The sequence below is a fragment of the Cloeon dipterum genome, chromosome 1 (genome assembly GCF_949628265.1).
Source record: "Cloeon dipterum chromosome 1, ieCloDipt1.1, whole genome shotgun sequence".
NCBI lineage: Eukaryota > Metazoa > Arthropoda > Insecta > Ephemeroptera > Baetidae > Cloeon > Cloeon dipterum.
The window spans coordinates 25,662,849-25,681,583 of NC_088786.1; the positions used below are offsets into that span (position 1 = coordinate 25,662,849).

The 18,735-nt window shown below is 41.1% G+C and overlaps 1 protein-coding gene across 2 annotated transcripts; it reads left to right on the top strand.

Annotated features, from left to right (window-relative positions):
- Nucleotides 1–9,280: 9,280 nt before the first annotated feature.
- LOC135948159 (doublesex- and mab-3-related transcription factor A2-like) lies at nucleotides 9,281–18,410 on the top strand. Of its 2 annotated transcripts, none has more exons than XM_065497277.1 (4): nucleotides 9,281–9,810; nucleotides 15,718–15,879; nucleotides 16,276–16,535; nucleotides 17,460–18,410. In XM_065497277.1, the coding sequence occupies exons 1-4, from the start codon at nucleotides 9,327–9,329 to the stop codon at nucleotides 18,024–18,026; spliced, it is 1,473 nt and encodes a 490-aa protein (XP_065353349.1). In that variant the 5' UTR covers nucleotides 9,281–9,326; the 3' UTR covers nucleotides 18,027–18,410. The 2 variants fall into 2 exon arrangements, with proteins under 2 accessions (XP_065353349.1, XP_065353350.1); XM_065497278.1 differs by having other exon boundaries at nucleotides 17,487–18,410.
- Nucleotides 18,411–18,735: the final 325 nt, after the last annotated feature.

Below are 18,735 nucleotides of genomic sequence, written 5' to 3' on the forward strand. Positions count from 1 at the left end.
CTTCACATTTTTTTATAAGATTATAGGAACGATATTCAAAGCTTGGAAAAGCATAGTGTTGTTTTTAACAGATCCTTTTCAATAGTAAATATGTGTGTTTATCCATAAAGCGTGCATTATATTTGATATTTGCAACTCTGGTGCATCCTAGTGCTTTTTTATTTCTATCAAGATTAATTAATACATTGGGTTAAGTGCATAAAATATTAAAAAAAAATTAAGGAAAGTCCGCAAGAAAGGTTGACTACAAGAGTAAACTTTCTATTTTTATTCATTTTAAATAACAGTTAATTCTAGTGTTTAAAGAAACCAATCAAATAAAATTATGTTCATATTATTGACGAAATTATGTTGATTATCATTCTTGCCAAAATATTTTTGCATTTTAGCACATCTTTGGAAGCTCCTTAACGATGCAGAGAAAAAATCCTAAACAACGCATTCATAATTTTTTCTGTTTTTCTGAATAAGGCTCGCTCGTCTAATAACAGATGTTAGTGACTGAGATACTAAGGGAATTGTTATAATGCAATGAACCATTAAAAATGTTCTTTATTAAATGGACAAAACTAATCCCAGGAACTGAAGGCAATGATTTTTCAGAATTTGCAGAGAAATCGAAATTACTTCTCCTTTATAATAAAGCAAAATGTGATGAGTTTTTTTCTTACTTTTGAAATTAATTTATGTAGCTCACGTGTTGCATGACAGTAAATGGAATCGATGGAGTTTATCTACAAAACATTTCCTTATTGCAGGCGATGGCTTTAAGACTTTATTTTTTGGCACTCGTCGTGATTTTGGCAGCTGTGTCGAGCTCAATCTTGGCCTCCACACTGCCGCGAGGTGACTGCGTAGAAAGAAGTCTGGTAGGAACAAAATTTATGGCGTAAATGCCCCCTTCTACACACGCATAAATCGCCTTTTTAGTGCTACCACTCAACAGATTGCTGCAGTGGGTGTTGTGAGGATAATCAGTGCATCACACTGGGTGGGTAAAAATATTTTTTCCGCTAGTTTAATTTCATAAAATAATATTTAAAGAAAACAGTTAACCTGTAAGAGAGCAATGTAAAAAACAAATTGTAATTTCAATGAGTTTTTATAAAACTGGCGGTCATTATGGTGAAATTGAAACCAAAAAAATCAGTTACAAACCATGCATCGTGTACGTTATGCAACTTCTTGGCGTTCGTGTCAAGCCGGTTGCATATATTCCTGTCTCCTGCTCTCTGATTACTTACATCCGGATTTTTCGTTTAGAAAACTCGACGTCTACCCGGCAATGCAGTGACCACAAGGTGGCCCGTGATTGCTCCACCCTGAAGTGCCAGGAAGGGCAGGAATGCCAGCAAGAAACGCGCTACTGCCTAATCGCCCCTTGCCCACAGCCCTTGCCGAAATGCGTCGAGAGCTCTGGAAAACTCCCAACCGAGAAGACGGCCGTGCCTTTGCCTGTTAATTTTTAAGTGAAACGGTGTATCGGAATGCAATTCCAAAATGATCTTCGAAACCTTGAAAAAACAAATGTAATGTTGATTCATGAGTGTTTAACTTAAATTGTAGTTTTAGAGTGTTTATAGCATGTAGAAATTAAAAATCATGCGTATTTAATGGTCCTCTTTGATTTTTACTATACCCGTTTGCCAGAATTTCATAATTTTCCGCGGAAAAGAGCGAAAGCTTTAAAAGCACCCCTCTTTTCACAAACGCACGCAGTGAATATTAAATTATTTTCTTCGTATCGGAGGTGAACTAAAATTCCTTGGAAATGTGCGTGCTCGATCGCGTCTTGCGCTGCTAACTTTTATCTCTCTCATTAAAAAGGCAGCAGGAAATAATGATTGCCATTGGGAACATGTACAAGCGGCAGAACCCTTTGGAAAACAGCAGCAGGTAAACAACGCGTGGCTCGGTTTTTCCGCGTGCTCTTGGCACAATATTGAAATAATAATCGACGTGTGCGGCGGCGATCAAGAGGCGTTATCACAATAATGATGTCTCCAAATGAGAACACCTTGAGGAGGCAGGGCGAAATATTCTTCGCGCCGTTTGGTAAAGAGGTGCGAGACACACCGCATGCACTCTCGAAAGAACAGTTTGCCGTGTTTTCTCGCTAATGGCTCCGCTCCAACGATTAATCTGTCGCCGCGTATTTCAAGAGAGCCTATAACAGATCACGCTCGCAGCTGGTCCGAATTCACCACTACGCGTTCGACGAGGAGAAAATAAATTGCAGTTAAAAGATTTTCAATGACGGCTTTCCAGATGGCGTATCTTTTACCAGTTATTTTAGATTTTATTGTGTTGAATTTTGATTTGAAAGAAAAGATCAGCTCACAATTCCAAAGGAATGATTTTAATTTAAAGATGGATTTAAGACATAATGAATAAGATTCACAAAAAACGTTGTACAATGACATGTGTTAATTTGGGAACATTTCAGAGCGCTGGTATTCTTTTTTAATTTCGATAAACTATATATACTTCAAAAATCGAAAAAGCATCGCAGGTTATAGCAATCAAAATTTGCAAAACAGACTCGTCGCTACCTACTGAAGGGTTTAGAAGTGCTTTTTTTCAAAAAGAAAGCAACAAAACTCTAAATATGTTTTGAGCTTGCATTTTTAAGTTGTTTTCCTCTTCGAACGTTGTTATTTTATTTGCCGATCCGGTTGCCATTTTTCATAGTTTGTATTTACCTAAACTCCTCAGGATTTCCTTCTTAGAAGTCTGGTTATATGATAGGGAAGATAATATGAGCATTATTAATGCACGTTAGTTAGTGTTGTGAACATCTTATATTCAGTTTAAAATCGTATTTCAAAACCTTAATTAAATTACGTTTTCCCAATTTATCCAGATTCTCAATTTTAATGCCTAAAAATGCTTTGTTTATAAGAACATCAAAGACTTTCGTGAACTACATATTCAACCATAATGAAATGAATTGCCTTACTCAGAGGTGTCATGCAACCAGCGAAATTTTCGCAACCGCGGAGCCTCTCCGCTCGTGGTTTGCCGTGCATATTTAACACGGAGGCATTAAAAATTTAATCGTGTGGCAGAGGAAACGCGCGCGCGAGAAAGAGGAAGACGTTGCCTCAGCCAGCTCTCGGCGAAAATGGCTTTTCAGAGGCGGAACGCTCTCGCTCACAATAAATGCGCTCGCTCCGCGCCGCACAAAAGGCGACGAAAGAGAAAATTTAATAAACTGTCTCTGCCGAGTGTATGCAAATTGAATCCTCTTTGGTATGTGGATCAATTTATTGTAACCCTGTTGAAAATATCCGCAGGCAAGGGTGAAAATATCTTGAGGGTGATTGGAATGTCACACTGCTATAATACACCCTCTCGCCCTCGCCGCCGGCACAAGGGTTGCTTCGCAGTGAGGGTGAGAATTGGGGACGAACGACGATAGAGAGCGGGCGAGCGAATTTGGCGCTGGCGAGCGAACGCTTCTTTCACTTTATTAACTTTCCTTCAATACAAGCAGCCGAGAATTTCGCACCATTTCGAGATAAAAAGAGGCGGATGGCTGCATTAATGGAGAGAAGGAAGCAGTTAACTGACTGACAATCGAAATTTATCAATCATAATTACGCACAAAAAACTAGCACACTATAGCATTAGCTGTGCACTTCAATCTGTTTTATTTACTTTCAAAGATGGAAAAATCAGGGTTGAAGCTACATTCCAAATCATGTCAGGTAATTTTCCTAATAACAAACTTTAAAATAAAATTTTAGTCATTTCATTATGTGTAAGTACAAGCATGTCAACTTCTATTTCTGTCAATGCTTTTATTATTTAACGCATATTAAAAAAATGTCGCAAAAGCTTTTTATACATTGACAATGTTGAATTTCAAAATTTAAATAATGTTTACAATTCCTTATTTAACATGATATATTCAAAGATTTTATCAAATATAATTCTATAAATTATTTATTAATTTTTATCTCATTCACAACATTGAACCATTTAAAACAAACTCAAACACGTAATTTTTCTATGAGAGATATATTGTATAATTTATATGCCGCAGTATAAAAAAGTGAAGGAGTGAATGAGACCTAATTAGTGATAAAAAGGAAGCCGATTAGCTTTAAGTGCCAATGCATGAAACCTTGTCCGGCTGGATTGGCCTAAATTTTTTGCGGCGTTGGCTGCAATGACTCTTTCATCCCTCGGTCGCACTGACTCGTTCTAATTGCAGACAAAGAGTGCGGCGCGCAATTAATCGCATGATAAATAATAGAATCGGTATAGCGACAACACACTCACTGGTGTCTATGCACGATACGTGCTCACAACAATATATTACACACGTATTATACTTGCAGACGGCCAAATAGGGCTCTCTGCCTCTCTCTCTCTCCGGCCGTCTGTCAATAGCAGCCGTGGCGCAGCCAGAGGGGGATGACGGGGGTGGGACTCGGTGGCTTAGTTTTCTATGAGCAGCATTGTGTGTAATTTATATTATGTACCATTGTGCAATAGCTTAGCTGTGTCTCCGCGTTATTTATTGTATATTAGTGAGCGAGCGAGCGAACGCTGGCAACTGGTTCGATATTGAGCGCGCTCTCTAGTTTTGCCGCATTGTATTCATATTTGACGCGAGCATTCACAGATCAAATGCCTGCTGAGCCAACCGACCGACCGACACAACCAGTCGTCAGGGGGTGGATGTGTTTCCACCCTGTTTGCTTTTATTTTTATTATTTCATTTATTCAGTGAAACCGCCCCGTCCGATCTGTTTGAGCTGTTTAAAAAGTGAAGTCACAAAGGGAAAAAAGGTCTTTTTAAACGGATGGATAATTGCAATTGAAGTTCAGTTAGTGAAACTCGAGTCAATTTTACCCTCAGATCTATTCATATGATGTTTTAAATTGAAGAGTGCTTGATTAAAATCATCAATTTCTCGGAGGTATAAATTTGGAAACGCTTCCAAAATAACAAATGGTATACAAAAGTTTGAAATTTAATGCTCTTGTTTTTTATATTAACAAATCGGCTGCTAGTTTTTGGTTCAAATTATTTGCAGTTTTATATGTATGTGAGAATGGCTATTCTCGTTTGAATAAGAAATGGGAACCGTATTTTAAAATTTCCTCTATAACAATAACAACGAGTAGCCCCTCTGGCGAAGTGCGGAAATATTTTCTCGTGTTACAACATATCATTTCACAAAAATGAATTATTGTATACTTTGTTATCGCTGAGAATTACATATTATGATACTCTATTCCTTTTGAGCGCGCACGATTCATATTTCAAACAACTGCTCGCATACAAAGGGAGCATGAGTAGTGTGATATTAGGTGCTTAAGTGATACATAATGGTAATATAGTGTCACAGGAATACACGCTTTTGCGACAATGACCCCTGCATGGCTGAAAAGGGATTTGTTTGGAAGGTGCTATTTATCCGTATTAGCTGTAAAGGGAGAGCAAAAGGAGATCAGGGCCGTGAAAGAGGCCTCATTTTTTACATCAACCAATGCTATTTCATTGATTATTAAAAGACGCATTAAAAAGGATTTTACGTAATATTCAGAATAAATCAGGGATGCTGTAAGTGCAGATTCCAAAAATTCCAAAATTGATAGAAGCATTTAAAAATATAGCACTCGGGGTGTTGTGTTGCATTCTTCACAAACTTTATTCCCGTTATTATAAAGAGGGTCGGCGTCCCAAGTGCATAAGTCCTGATGGTGGATTTTTTGCTCATTGTTTTATATGGATAACGTGAATGAAATGGACAGCCAAGGAGAATTCAAAAAGCATAATCCAACAATCGCTATAACTCTCTACTCTTTGCCACCCTGATTGCAACGAGTGATAAAGTCCATTTTTCCAGCACTTTTCCGCTAGCTAAAACTGTTCAGTTAATTACTCAGAAAGTAAAATTAAGTTTATTTTCTAATGTTTCTCAAAACCACAATGAGAACACACAAACAAAAAGCCTAATCCTAACCCTTTCCTGGTTTAGATTAATTTTTAGCAAAATCTATTCTACAAAATGCTTTCAAAACATATTTGTTTCATTTTTAACTTATTATTTGATTTTCCGTCAAAAATGGCTTTATTTCTCTCTTTTCCTGCGAACAAGAATGTGATCGTTTTTTTCCTGCTTTCCAGGAAAATTTGAGGGAGGAAATGTTGTATTCAACAGGGAAACGTGATACCAATCGAAACTCGGCTCTTCTTGTATGTAGTGCAGAAATCCAGGGGCTAGGGCGACCGGGGTGGGGGCTGTTCGGGTGGCCTGGGCGCCGGAGCACAGTTGCATGAATGTGTTTCATCTGCCTGCTATGTAGTAACATTATTGATCGGCGCCGGTGCCTCTCTGCTGGAACTGTAGCTGCGAGCGCCGTGTGTCTGTGTCGCGCTGCCGAGCGCCCGCCGGATAGGCCGCCTGCATCACTCAGAGGATGGAAACACAGTTTCTAACCCCGCCCTGGCCGCTCAAAGGATTGGATACATTTTCGGCTGTAACATGCGCGGCGCAGCCGCCGCCGATTGCAACAATTTCTCCATTGGCTGCGTCGCTCAAGAGTAGCAATAAATTCGCCATTCGCCAGAGTGAGCACCACGCGTGAGCGCGTTTTCCGAGACGAGCTGAAGCCCTATTGGTGCATCCGAAGCCCTTTCATTGTGAAACGATTAGGTTTTAATTTTAAACTGGATATTCTGTTTATTGGACGAGAGCAAAATGAGAGAGAAAAGTTAAATTCTAGAGATCCGCTAATAAAATAATTCCTTTCCGTTTTAAATGTTGTAAGAATATATAACATATATACCATTCCGTTGAGAAAAAAAACAATTGGAATATTTTCGTAACGATATTCCAGATGGTTGTGATGGCATTTCTCACTTATAAACAAAATCAATGGAAAATTAGGATAGCAGAGGTGAAGAAGAGCCATATGGATTCATCCGTGAATCCCATCTTTAATGTTTAATATTATAACTCAAATTAAAAGAGCTGCACAAACAACTTATGCTCCACTCCACACCTGTGGAAATTAAAATAGATTAATAAATTAATTTTTGCAATTTCGCCGTTACTTATTTTCACGTTGAGCGTTTAAACAGATAAATTTTATCCAGTTACAGGCGTGTATGGTTAGTTTCTATAGTTGAATATATACAGATAAAGCAAAAAATAAAGGGATTTTGAGATACATTTTGTCAATATAACAACTCCAAATCGCTGTGATAAAATTTTAATTTCTCAGCATACGATTTGAATAGGCTTATTAAATTTCTAGGGATTAAAGTTTAATTTAAAAATATTCTTGACAACCTTTTAATGAAAAGGGTGCGACCATCTCTCAATCAAGTTATCCCTTTCATTACTGCCTATAATACCTGCAAAACTGCCGTCAATAATTCAACATGCACCCTTTTTAAGATAAAAATCGCGAAAAATTCAGTTATAGGTTTGGTGTACTGAAAAAACTGTATGAAAATAGGAAATCGTTCTCAAGCGGTCATCGTGTCAGTAAAAGACAGATGATGGCGTAAAAAATGAAAGCAGTCGGCCGCGCCAAAATGTGAGCGAGCGCGAGAGATAACGATATTTGAATGTGCGCTTTATCAGCATAAATATCTGTGGCCAGAAGGGCGATTTGCCGATGTGAGTGAATTTTGAGCAGCCACATTAGGCAGGGAATAGATCGGAGAGCCAGCCGCGCAAAAAAACGAGAATATCCCACCTCCGTGCTGCTGCATAACTGTTGAATTATACGCATCTGTAAGCCTTTTATGCGTGCGAGACTGGGAACAAAAAGCGGCGAGAGTCTGCCTGCCGCGCGCGCTTTTTCTACAATATTATAATATCGAACGCGCAAGATAATATATCCGACTCAACAGAAATGATAATAACACACTCGGCGCGCATTTTTATTTGTGTCTTGAGCAACGCAAATCTAGAGCGCAATCGATGCGAACAGAGCACGCTAGAGTTGCCGTGAAATAAAGAGTGCGTTTCTCCCCCACAGGATGGCAAACACATGATATGCAAATAATGCCGCTCGCGTATTGTGAAAAACTAAAATTTCTGATCTTCCTGATATATACTCAAGAATCGTTAAATCATCTGTCATACTCAAATGGTTCTCCCGAGCTAGGTTATTCTATTAATGCATAAGTTGCTTAATAAAATACGAGCATTAGAAACACACCTGCCATTAGAACAAAGAATTAATATGTACAGCGGAAACATGTCTGACACTTTGCAATTCACGGATTTCACCAAAATTTGAAACTTAGTGACAGGTAGCACCATCATTTTCTGAAATGAGTGGTTGTGTGTGTGCAAATTGTGCTATGAAAAATATTGACCACGAGTTCAATCTCCCAAAACAATTAAAACTGTTCAAGGCATAATCTTAAAGGAATATAATTTAGTCTTAGTTTTGAACTAAACAGTTAGATCAAAATTGAAAGGATACAAGAATAAAAAATGGAAATTTAAAATCATTAGCTTTTTCTTTCTATGAAATGATATTCATTCCATTGAAGAAATTTCCCCGCAGTCGAGACGATGGAAAGCAATATGCGTTCCGGCTGAAAGGATTGATTGCACGAGTCACGAGGTATGCAACCGGCTAGACGTCGGTGCATGGCACGCTACAGATTGCAGACGCTTCAGGCGCACCGCCAGACCATCGTCGATAGGATAAATTGAAATACAGATTCATTTTATCAAAGAGGGCGTTCACATTGGATCAGTGGAAAAGCTCGATATTCCGCTGGAGAAGCATAAAAACGCGCATTTATAAATATATCAGTGATTACTTTATGAACAGTATATAATAGAGGGAACCGCGCTCCGTGAATAGCGAGCGCAAGCAAGCAATTCAATTTGCCCGGATAATTGAGATGTCAGTGTGGAAAGCGCGCGGTGAAAAGAGCCGGCTCGCTCGTTCGCTCGCGCGCGGAGAGAGAGAGAGAGAGAGAGAGAAACATTCACTTATAATTCTGTGTGTCTCTCTCTCTTGCTGGAGCCCTCTGCGCGGCTCTCTCTCTCTCTCTCTCTCTCTCTCCCGCTTGCTCTTCTGACACTCGGCGTAAAACCCAATCGAAACTGAGGCCCCGCCTATTGCGACCAATCCACGGGCTGAAAATTAAACTATGTGTCAAACCGCGGGCCGCCATAGGTTCGCAGGTCGCAATAAGGTACACTAGCCGTCGTCGGGGTTGGGGGTGGGGGTGGGGTGCGCCTCGTGCGGCTGGCTCGGGAGGCGACCTCGGAAGGGCACACACTCGCACACGCCGCACGTTGCCGACGCGACGGACGGAGGTGCGGACGGAGATGAGTCTGCCGACGACGACGACAGCCTCCGCAACGATGGAGCAGCTCAACTCGAACCGTGACGCCCTGGCCCTGATGTCGCAGCACCCGGTGCTGGGCGGGCTGCCGCCGGCCGCCTTCTTCCTCAGGGCGACCGAGCGGTACCAACGCACGCCCAAGTGCGCCCGGTGCCGCAACCACGGGGTCGTGTCGGCCCTCAAGGGCCACAAGCGCTACTGCCGCTGGCGGGACTGTGTCTGCGCCAAATGCACGCTGATTGCGGAACGGCAGCGCGTGATGGCGGCCCAGGTGGCCCTCCGTAGGCAGCAGGCGCAGGAGGAAAACGAGGCTCGCGAGCTCGGCCTCCTCTACCCTCAGCAGCCGCAGCCGCCGAGCACCCCCAGCCCCGGCGAGCCATCAGCGGCCGCCCCCGCCGCCTCCGGCAACGCGTTCCCCGGCGACCTGAGACGCTCGCCACCCTCGCCGCCGGCCTCTTCCTCCAGTGGTGAGTATCTTGCACCTGTTTAGCCGAGACCGATTTGCGCACCGTCGTCCGCGCTGGCGTTCTCCAACCAGCGTGCATTCGGCGCTCGCATTCTCCCGTCCCAGTGGTACTCGCTCTTGTAAGTAGACACTCTCACCCCCCAGACGAAAAAGGTTCACCCCCTTTTTGCTGGCTCCCTGTCGTTGTGTCTCCTTCTTTGTGTCTCTTCTCGTTCCTCGTGTGCCTGCTGGACAGGAGACGAGTTATATGCCCTTTTTCGTTCCACCTTTAGAACATTTTTAGTTCGTACAAGAGCTTGCCATTTTTTTGCTTCGTCTTCTTTGTCACTTTCACGAACTACGTGTCCTTGTTATTTATAAGTTTTTTTATTATTATCATACATAGTGTTAATTTTTGTAAAAACTTTTTTCTATTTTCTTTCAAAGCGAAGACAAAATCTTTGGTTACGGTCCAAGTGATTAAATATTTTTATGTCAATGTTTTAAAAAAAATAGTAGATATTGAGGAAAGGTAAAAATGTATAGTAAAAAGCAACTGTATGCAGCCGCACAAAAAAATAAACTGCAGAAGGCAAAATTGTTTACCTAAAAAGAATAAAAACAAAAATAAAATAATGAATCCTTCATGCCAAAACCAAATTCTTCAAACACAAAATAATTGTGCGTATATATACAACCAGATTTTTCAGTATTAAGAGACTAGATTCTTGAGGCAAGCAAAATTTTATGATTATTTTGTATTACCTAACAGGGAATGATACAATTTTAAAAGTCGTAGACTCACGGTGAATATTTCTTTACTTTCCACTGTAAAAAGAAATGTTGTAATATGTCATTCACTGCGCTCTATAGAGTAGAAAATTGATTTATTTCCGAAGCGCTGATAAAGCAAACAATGAATCGCAGCTTGGCAAAACCTAAAAAAAGCGAAATCCGAGTCATCGCTGAATCCATTTAAAGACGCGCGAGAGTGATGTGACTCACACACAGCTCCAACGTTTTTGATACACAGTCTCTGATTACTCGCGGGGGCGAGTTCATTGAAAACGAGCGGCTCCCCCTGAAATTACGCACGCTCTATTGCACCAGCAGAATCGCTACATTCCCTCGCGGAAGAAAGATAACATATTCCTCCCTTGAATCTTGCTGTAACAGATCTCTTTTCACCCACATTTTATCTCGGCTGACCTCGCGGCACTTGACAGCAACGCTCCCCTCGACCCGCCGAATTGAAAAATGCGTGTTTGCGCGCTGCATGTAAGTGAAACGCGTGCTGAAATGCTGTCCGAATTGGATTAATTAAAACATTAATTACGGCAGAGCTGCGGTGCGTTCAATGGCATCGTAATTTGCTCTTTTGCGTGAAACTGCCTTTCCTGCCGCGATAAATTATAAATTATACAACGTGACTGCGCTGTGACTTTTGCGAGAGAAAGCATAAAAACCTGGTACACGTTTGTCCAGCACTTTTCAAAAACTCTTTGTACATATTTGCGTGTGCCGAGCCCGGCAAAAGTAAGCCGGTGCGCGTTTTGTATAGTTGGTTTACTTTTTTGAGAGTTTTTAATGAGATCAAAGCGCGCGCGCTCTCACTCACTCACTTATTCTGTGCGCGGTGGAATAAGTTTAACTTTTGCGTGCACTTTCGGTGCAAATTATATTTATGGTGAAAATAATGCGCGCCTTTTTTATTAAAAAAGCTCACGCCGCTTACTGTGTGTGGTGGTGGCTGTGAGAGGGATGCCGACGAGGGCTGTTTTTCTCTCAATTTCACCCGCGCGCACTTCATTAATTCTCGAGTGAGAAGAGAGAGAGAGAGAGAACATTCAAACGAATGCTTTTGCCAACCCCGCAGCCACAGTTACCGCCGAGTGTTATAATTTGCGAGCCAGTCAGCCAAACTATGCGACGAGGCCTCGCCGGCGCAATAATGCACTATACATATATTCTCGTAATTATAATACACACGCCTGCACCAGTCGATCCCCTCGTCCGTGAAAATGATTCATCGAGGCAGAATTCTCCGCTTGATCCTTTCCATCGCCCCGTTATTAATTGACATTTGCGGCTCAAAAAGTATTTGTTAATGACTTTGAACGCGCCAACTAACGACTATATTATAATCTTTTCCCTCCTCACATGCATGGTTGCTAAACTGTCTGATAATCCTCTGACTCTAACTAAATCTAAAGTATGACGAATGTGGTGGCAATTCATTCCATTTGTTACAGTTTGTTAATTGTTTTTTTTTTATTAAATTTACGAAGAAATTAAAGTATTAAAAGTAACAATAACCTTTTTTAAAAATAAATAATGTTCCAGAAATTTATGGCTTAAAATGGTTTGAGTAACTGTTACAAAACTTAAATACGTATTATAGTTGCAAGTGTTTTAAAATTTATTTTTGAATTATATTGGTGGGAAGTGATAATTTCTCGTTATCTTGCATAGTTAGTTTTATTTCTGAGCGATTTGTTAAGTGCAAAATGTATTGAGATTATTTATTTAATTATTTCTCAGAACACTCAGCTATCAAAACGGAAAGTAACTGAAAACAAAATTTCTTCTTTCCATGCCCTTCTTTTACTCTGATATAATTTTCCGTTTCCAGAAAAGCAAATCTGATACCCCTGAATGGAAGCCATTTATTTGCATATTCGGAAAAAACAAATCGATTGCAAAGTTTCAACAGAGTTGCGGCAGTGGAAAAAAGTCAGCATCTATCAAATCAGAATTTATGAGGCTTCGCAATCATCCGCGCATCAATTTCGTTTAATTCATCTTGGCCAAACACCGGTGGCTTTTTCAAAACGCACAAAATAACAAGGGGAGCTGCGTGCACGGGCAGCGAGAGAGCAAAAGCAGGCAGGGGCTTAATTAAATCAGCGAACAAGTTTGAAACTCGCCGGAATATTCTTTTCAATGCAGCGATATTTGTTGAATAAAATGATTTCATTTGAGACCCCTGCGTGCTCTCGAGGTAAAAGGCCAGTTAAGTGGAGGTTACTCTCTCTCTCTCTCTCTCTCTCTCTCTCTCTCTCTCTCTCTCTCTCTCTCTCTCTCTCTCTCTCTCTCTCTCTCTGCTCGTGGTCAGCAAATTAAATCTGTTTTTTTTTCTGCTCACTCTCTCTCTCCCAAGTTCGAGTGCTCCGCCGCCGCCGTTGCTTTTTTAAATACTATTAATGGCTCGTAATTGCAATATTGTTGGTATCCATGTCAAGTGTGCAATTAAAGGCTGCTTTCGATCTATACAAATATTATACAAATGCCAATCGACGAGGATGCCGAATAAATGGCATGGCGAAGCGCAGACACGCGTGCCTGATGCAACGTTGGAAAGTTTTGCGCGCGCGGATTACAAAGGATTTGTATTTCCCTGCCACTGCTGAGCTTGAAGGGTTTTCGCTCGTGGGACACACTTTGTTTATTCGACTGCGACCCGTGTGTTTCGCTAGCTGCACTTCAATTTCCTTCACTCACGCCTTGCTTAGCAATAATTGTTGCTGCTTTGACTTCAGTCGCAGAGTAAATCGTGGCCTGAAGCGAAACCGCTCGTCGCTTTGACAATTACACACTCAAAAACACTCTATGGAGGAAGAATCAATTTATTTGTTTGCGTGTTTTCGGAAAAAGGAGAAGAATGGACCCAAAACTAAATTTTCTATTTAACTTGAAAATGGGGGTAAAACTAAAGGATTTTTAGGTCTAGTTGATTCATTAGAGTTGATTTGGCGGCTGGGAAGATGGACTAACTTGCTTTCAAACAGAAAATTACAAGGTAAAAATCGAAAAGCACGTCGTCTATTTGTGCAAATAAAGGGCTAGGAAGAAATTTCAAAAATGAAATACAAATTAATGATTTCTACATCCTTCGTCTCTTCCACAAATAAATTTGTCCACTGGAACTTTTCATTTAATTCTATGCCACATCATTATTTAAATAATAATTAAAAGTGCATCACCAAAATAAATTTAAAACCTCATCTAAAAAATAATTAATTAATGCAAAATGTTGAAGCTTTTGATCGTGAGTTGAGACCGTATAATTTGTCTGTGTGTCTATTGAAACGTGCGGTGCTGCAATATATAATTTAATTCGGGCGAGCAGGAGGGCTCTGGCACAAATAAAATTAACACAATATGAAATCGCGCTATGAATTTCGTTCTAACTGCTGTGCATGGCGTTAGCAGCAGGGATGGGCGGGCCACCGAATGAAATACGGCGATTTGCGCGCCTTTCAACACTGTATAAAATAATATCTCTCACGCGCAGTGTTCGGCGCCGGTGCGGCCCCTCTTTTGTCTCCAAATCTTTAAATTGCTTAATAATTCACGCCGGAGCAATAATTTCAAACTTTATCCGCGCGAGCGAGAGCAAGCGAGAGCGGATGCCGACGAGCGCTGAATTATTGATATAATTTTCATCTGCGCATGGTGCGTGTTTGGAAAATGAGTTTAAAAACAATGGAAAGGATTAATCCTCGACGAACCATTAGGAACTCTTTGACAAACTTTTTCAAGTATATATGAAAAGAAAAACTTGATATTCCTTTTTCCTCTCTTTCGTTCGTTCTCTGTGTTTCTGCCCCCACTGCTGCTGGAACAGACTATTGTAACCTGATGAAAGAGGAAAGACAATTCCAGACAAAAGTGGGGACAATAGTTTTCTTTCCTTTTCATCTCTCACATGCACACTCCTCACTTCCCATTAAAAAGTTCCCGAGATCGCCAGCGCGTAGAATTGTTTTCAGACCGCTCGTCGGCTCCGATTTGATTCAATCTTTGCGTTGAAGAAAAAATTTCATTCCAACTTTCAGGTCTTGTTGAAAAATGCAAAGATTATTGGTTTCATTAGGAAGCGTTTGCGGACGAGGAGCATTGCAGGTTGCATAATGGGGTGGGAAAACGATGTCTGCTGTCGTCTGCTGGCTGCGTCATTAATTCACGTTCGCACCATTTATTCCTTTGTTTGAACGCAGTGTGCCGTATTCTTGACAGACTTGCGACTATTTGTTCATATCGCCGTGATACTTGAATCCCGTTTATTATCCCGCTTATTATACGCGGCGCGGGCATGTGATATGCTCTCTTGCTATTCATTATTACGCTCGCTCTCTTTCTCAACCCCACGACGAGAGCTGGCGCGCTTCATTGAGATGAGAGAGAGAGAGAGATTCCACCCCCGCGCTGGCGGCCTTTCTTTGGCCTTAATCTCGGTTTAATTGCCGGCTCACGCAGTTGCAAATCATAAATATCTCTCTTTTGTGCCGTGAACCTTGGATACTAACTTCATCCGCGATGCATGCGTTTTTAATTTTTGTTTATTTGTTTGAAAACACAGGGCAGAGGTTTTTTTATTAAAAAAAGGAAACCTTTTGTTCGTGTCAAAAGTCTCCTTGCGAATGAAAGAAGTGCGATGTGCAGGGGCCGAAGAATGTGAGAGTGATAGGAGCGAGAAGAGATAAAAAGAGTGAGAATGGAGCGTTGTGCGAGTGTCTACTCTGCCACCCTCATACCCCTCGCCGTCTTTCTCTCCATTGTAACCTGCTGTAAAATGATGATGGCGACACAAAAGGAGGCAATAACAAATTGTTTGTGTCGCATGATTAAAAATTCTTTCGCCAAATAAAGCTCAGACAATGCGGGGAGTAAAGTGATATTTTGGCAATAAAGGTGCCGCCGCTTCCGACTGCGTGCAAGGTTGGCTCGCTTGTAGATATTTTATTAAATTTTCGCCACACTCTTTTGAGCTTTATTTTATTTCAGCGCTCTCTTTACGGATGTTTTCTGTCAAGATCCCTTTGACAGAATTTTATTAATTTGGCAACCTAGAGCTGCTGCTGGCTGCGTGCGGCGTCTATGCCGTTGCTTCTTATTGGGAATTGAAAACAAAACATTTTGCTTTCAGGAGGATCAAAGAAAAGGGCGCGAAGCTCAAGCGAAGGGAACACCTCTGAAAGGGTGAAATTCGAAGAGAACGAGTCGGACGAGGAGCACGGCGTCAACCTTAAGTCAGCCAGTGACCGCGAGTCACCTTTGCCATGCAGCAAATCGACCAAATTGCTGCCAGGTCAGTGTTTTGACAATTTAATAATCGTTAATTATCTGCAAATCATTTCAATATCCAAGACACAAATAAATTTTGCATAAAAAAACTCGGATCCCATATGCTAACTCACGATACACGCTGTAATGGCACTGATTGCTTGGGAGAATGGCTTATTTTATTTTAATTTCCCGCAAATAATATTGCAAAAATGAAATACGTAGGAAACTAAATGTAATTTGTCTCGAATTAAAGCTCTCTGGCTGAGTATACCCCTGCTGCTTGCTTGTCTAAACAAGAAAATTACAAAAAAAATCTAAAGCAATTTTTAAATATGAGCAGTAGTGTGTTCCTTCTTCCCCCAAACAGCTGCAGGAAACGTTTTTACTGATCACCTCTGTTTGTTTGGATTTTGCGTAGTTAGTGGAGGAGAATCAGAGGACTCCTCAGGCGGTGTCGACCGCGCCTCACCTGTGCGCAACTTGAGCGGCCGGGAATCGAGAAGTCCTTCTCCAGAAAACCTTTGTCTGCCTAAAAACGGTGGGCCAGGGGCCAGTCCTCAGTATCCTTCGTCGCCAGGCAAGGCTGTCGCCCCTCAAACCACAGGTTTTCCATCGCCCTCTGCCATCCAGCATCAGCATCTCACGGCCATGTTTCATCAACACCAGCAGCAGTATCAGGTTAGTTTGTTAACGAAAACACAATTATGTTATGTCTAACTAACTGCCGAGTACCTAATATAGAATGAGAAATTTATCCTAAAAAAGCAAAATACATGCTAATATGCGTACCGATGTATGAAAATAAAAATTTGTTATTAACTGAGACGAGAATGAAATGAATGGATTGATCGCACTTTCCGTGGAGAAATAGCATATTTAATTCATTCAATTTTTAGATTTGATACAATACAATTAATTACAAACTGCTAAATCTGGATGCTATTTTTTATTAGGTTGAACCAAACTTTGATATTAATTCGCACTGTTTAGACTGATATTGATTGATTTATATGGTTAATTACTTAAACGAATCTCTAACGCTCATATGGAGCAAGTAATAAAATCATTTTGGGATATTATGTAACTCAAGAGTAGTGTAAATTACATAATGAAACGGATGAGCCATGATAAGAAAATGTCGTTACATCAAATTTATTACTAATTATATCTTAAAAAATTTGATCATGAGTTAATTTTTTTTTAAAATGTGAAACTTTATAAGCTTAATATAAATTTTAATAATTTAAAAACGCTTTAAATGTTAAATAAAACTATTTAAAATATAAATTGCAAAATACTTAACAAAATATTTTATATTTGAAAATATTTTTCAATATATAAAATATCATATTATTATATTTAAAAAAATAAAAATCCATTTACATAAATATAAGTTAAATTACAAAAATTACTAGTTCTTTATTTTTTAATTTAGCAAATATAAACAAATATCGAGTTTTTTCAATTTATACTTATTTTTAAAATTAATATCAATACGGTACACGTTGATTTCATTTTTCCTCATACCACACACATATGTTATGGTACTCGCGTGAAATCTGCAAGCATCTCGGGCCGCAACAGATGCCATTATTTTAACAGTCTGCTTTTTTTCTGCACAACTTGCAGCGCTCGCCGATCGACATCCTGCTGCGCGTGTTTCCCAACCGCAGGCGCTCGGAGGTGGAAGTGGTGCTGCAGCGGTGCAAGGGTGACATCCTGCAGGCCATCGAGATGCTGACCAACAGCGCCGCCGCCGCCAGTCCGGCGGCCACGGCCGCCGAGCTGCTGCACCCGGCGGTGGCGCCGACGTCGCCCTTCCACGAGGACCTCAAGTCGGCCTTCTCGCCGCTCGCGTTCCCGGCCGGCCTGGCGGCGATCGCGGCCGCGGCCTCCGGCTCGCCCGGCGGCCACCACCGGTACGGGGCGGCCAACTCGGGCGGCCGGCGCTTTCTGGCCGCGCCCTACTCGGGCACCGGCTACCTGCCCACCATCATCCGGCCGCCGCCCGACTTTTCGGCCTACGCGGCCAGCATCGGGCTGAGCAACAGCGCTCCCTCGCCGCAGCACTCTGTCATCGATTACTTCGGCGTCGACGCCATCGGCGTCAAGGCGGCCGCCTCGCCCGCCTCAAACGCTGGCTCGGACAAGACCTCCTACTCAGACTAGGCACATTTTTAACATTTTTTGCATGTGTACCATACAGATAATTATGCCAGCGCCCAAGTCTTTTTTACTTTAATTTATACACACAAATATTTATTTACTCTCGTGAGTTTTTCTTGGGCCTCAATATCCTTTCTCGCATTTAGGAGTAGCAATTGCAGTCCTAGATGAACAATTATTAAATGTATAAAATAAATGTTCAGAAAATCAGTGAATGTGAAAATGTATGTCTTTAAAAGAGATGAAATCTCGCCAATTATTCAATTTCGCAGCCGCAGTTGCTGAATTATAGAAGTCATTTTTGCTAGTATGATAAAAATGGCGTAGCGAACGATTATGTACTTGTGTAAATAAAAAGTCTATATAAAGTGTACATCAAAATGGAGACTGCAGCAGTTTTATTTTGACGAGAGTGTTCTCGAAAACCTCCCCTCCTGCACCATTATGCGCGCATATCAAAAACGGCCAACACAATTTTACAATTGCGCCGTGCAAACAGACTTTTATTTATTCTGACACTCAAACGTCCACGCAGAATAAAACATCATAACAAATGGAGTATGTGTACTTTTGAATTTCCGATGCACGCCGCTGTGTTTCAACAATTGCCAGATATCGAGGAAGAATGCGCCCCCCGCTAGCACACGACCAAGTGTACCCTGGCGGCTGGGGATAATGGGGTAGCATTTAGCATTCATCGCCACCGCACAAT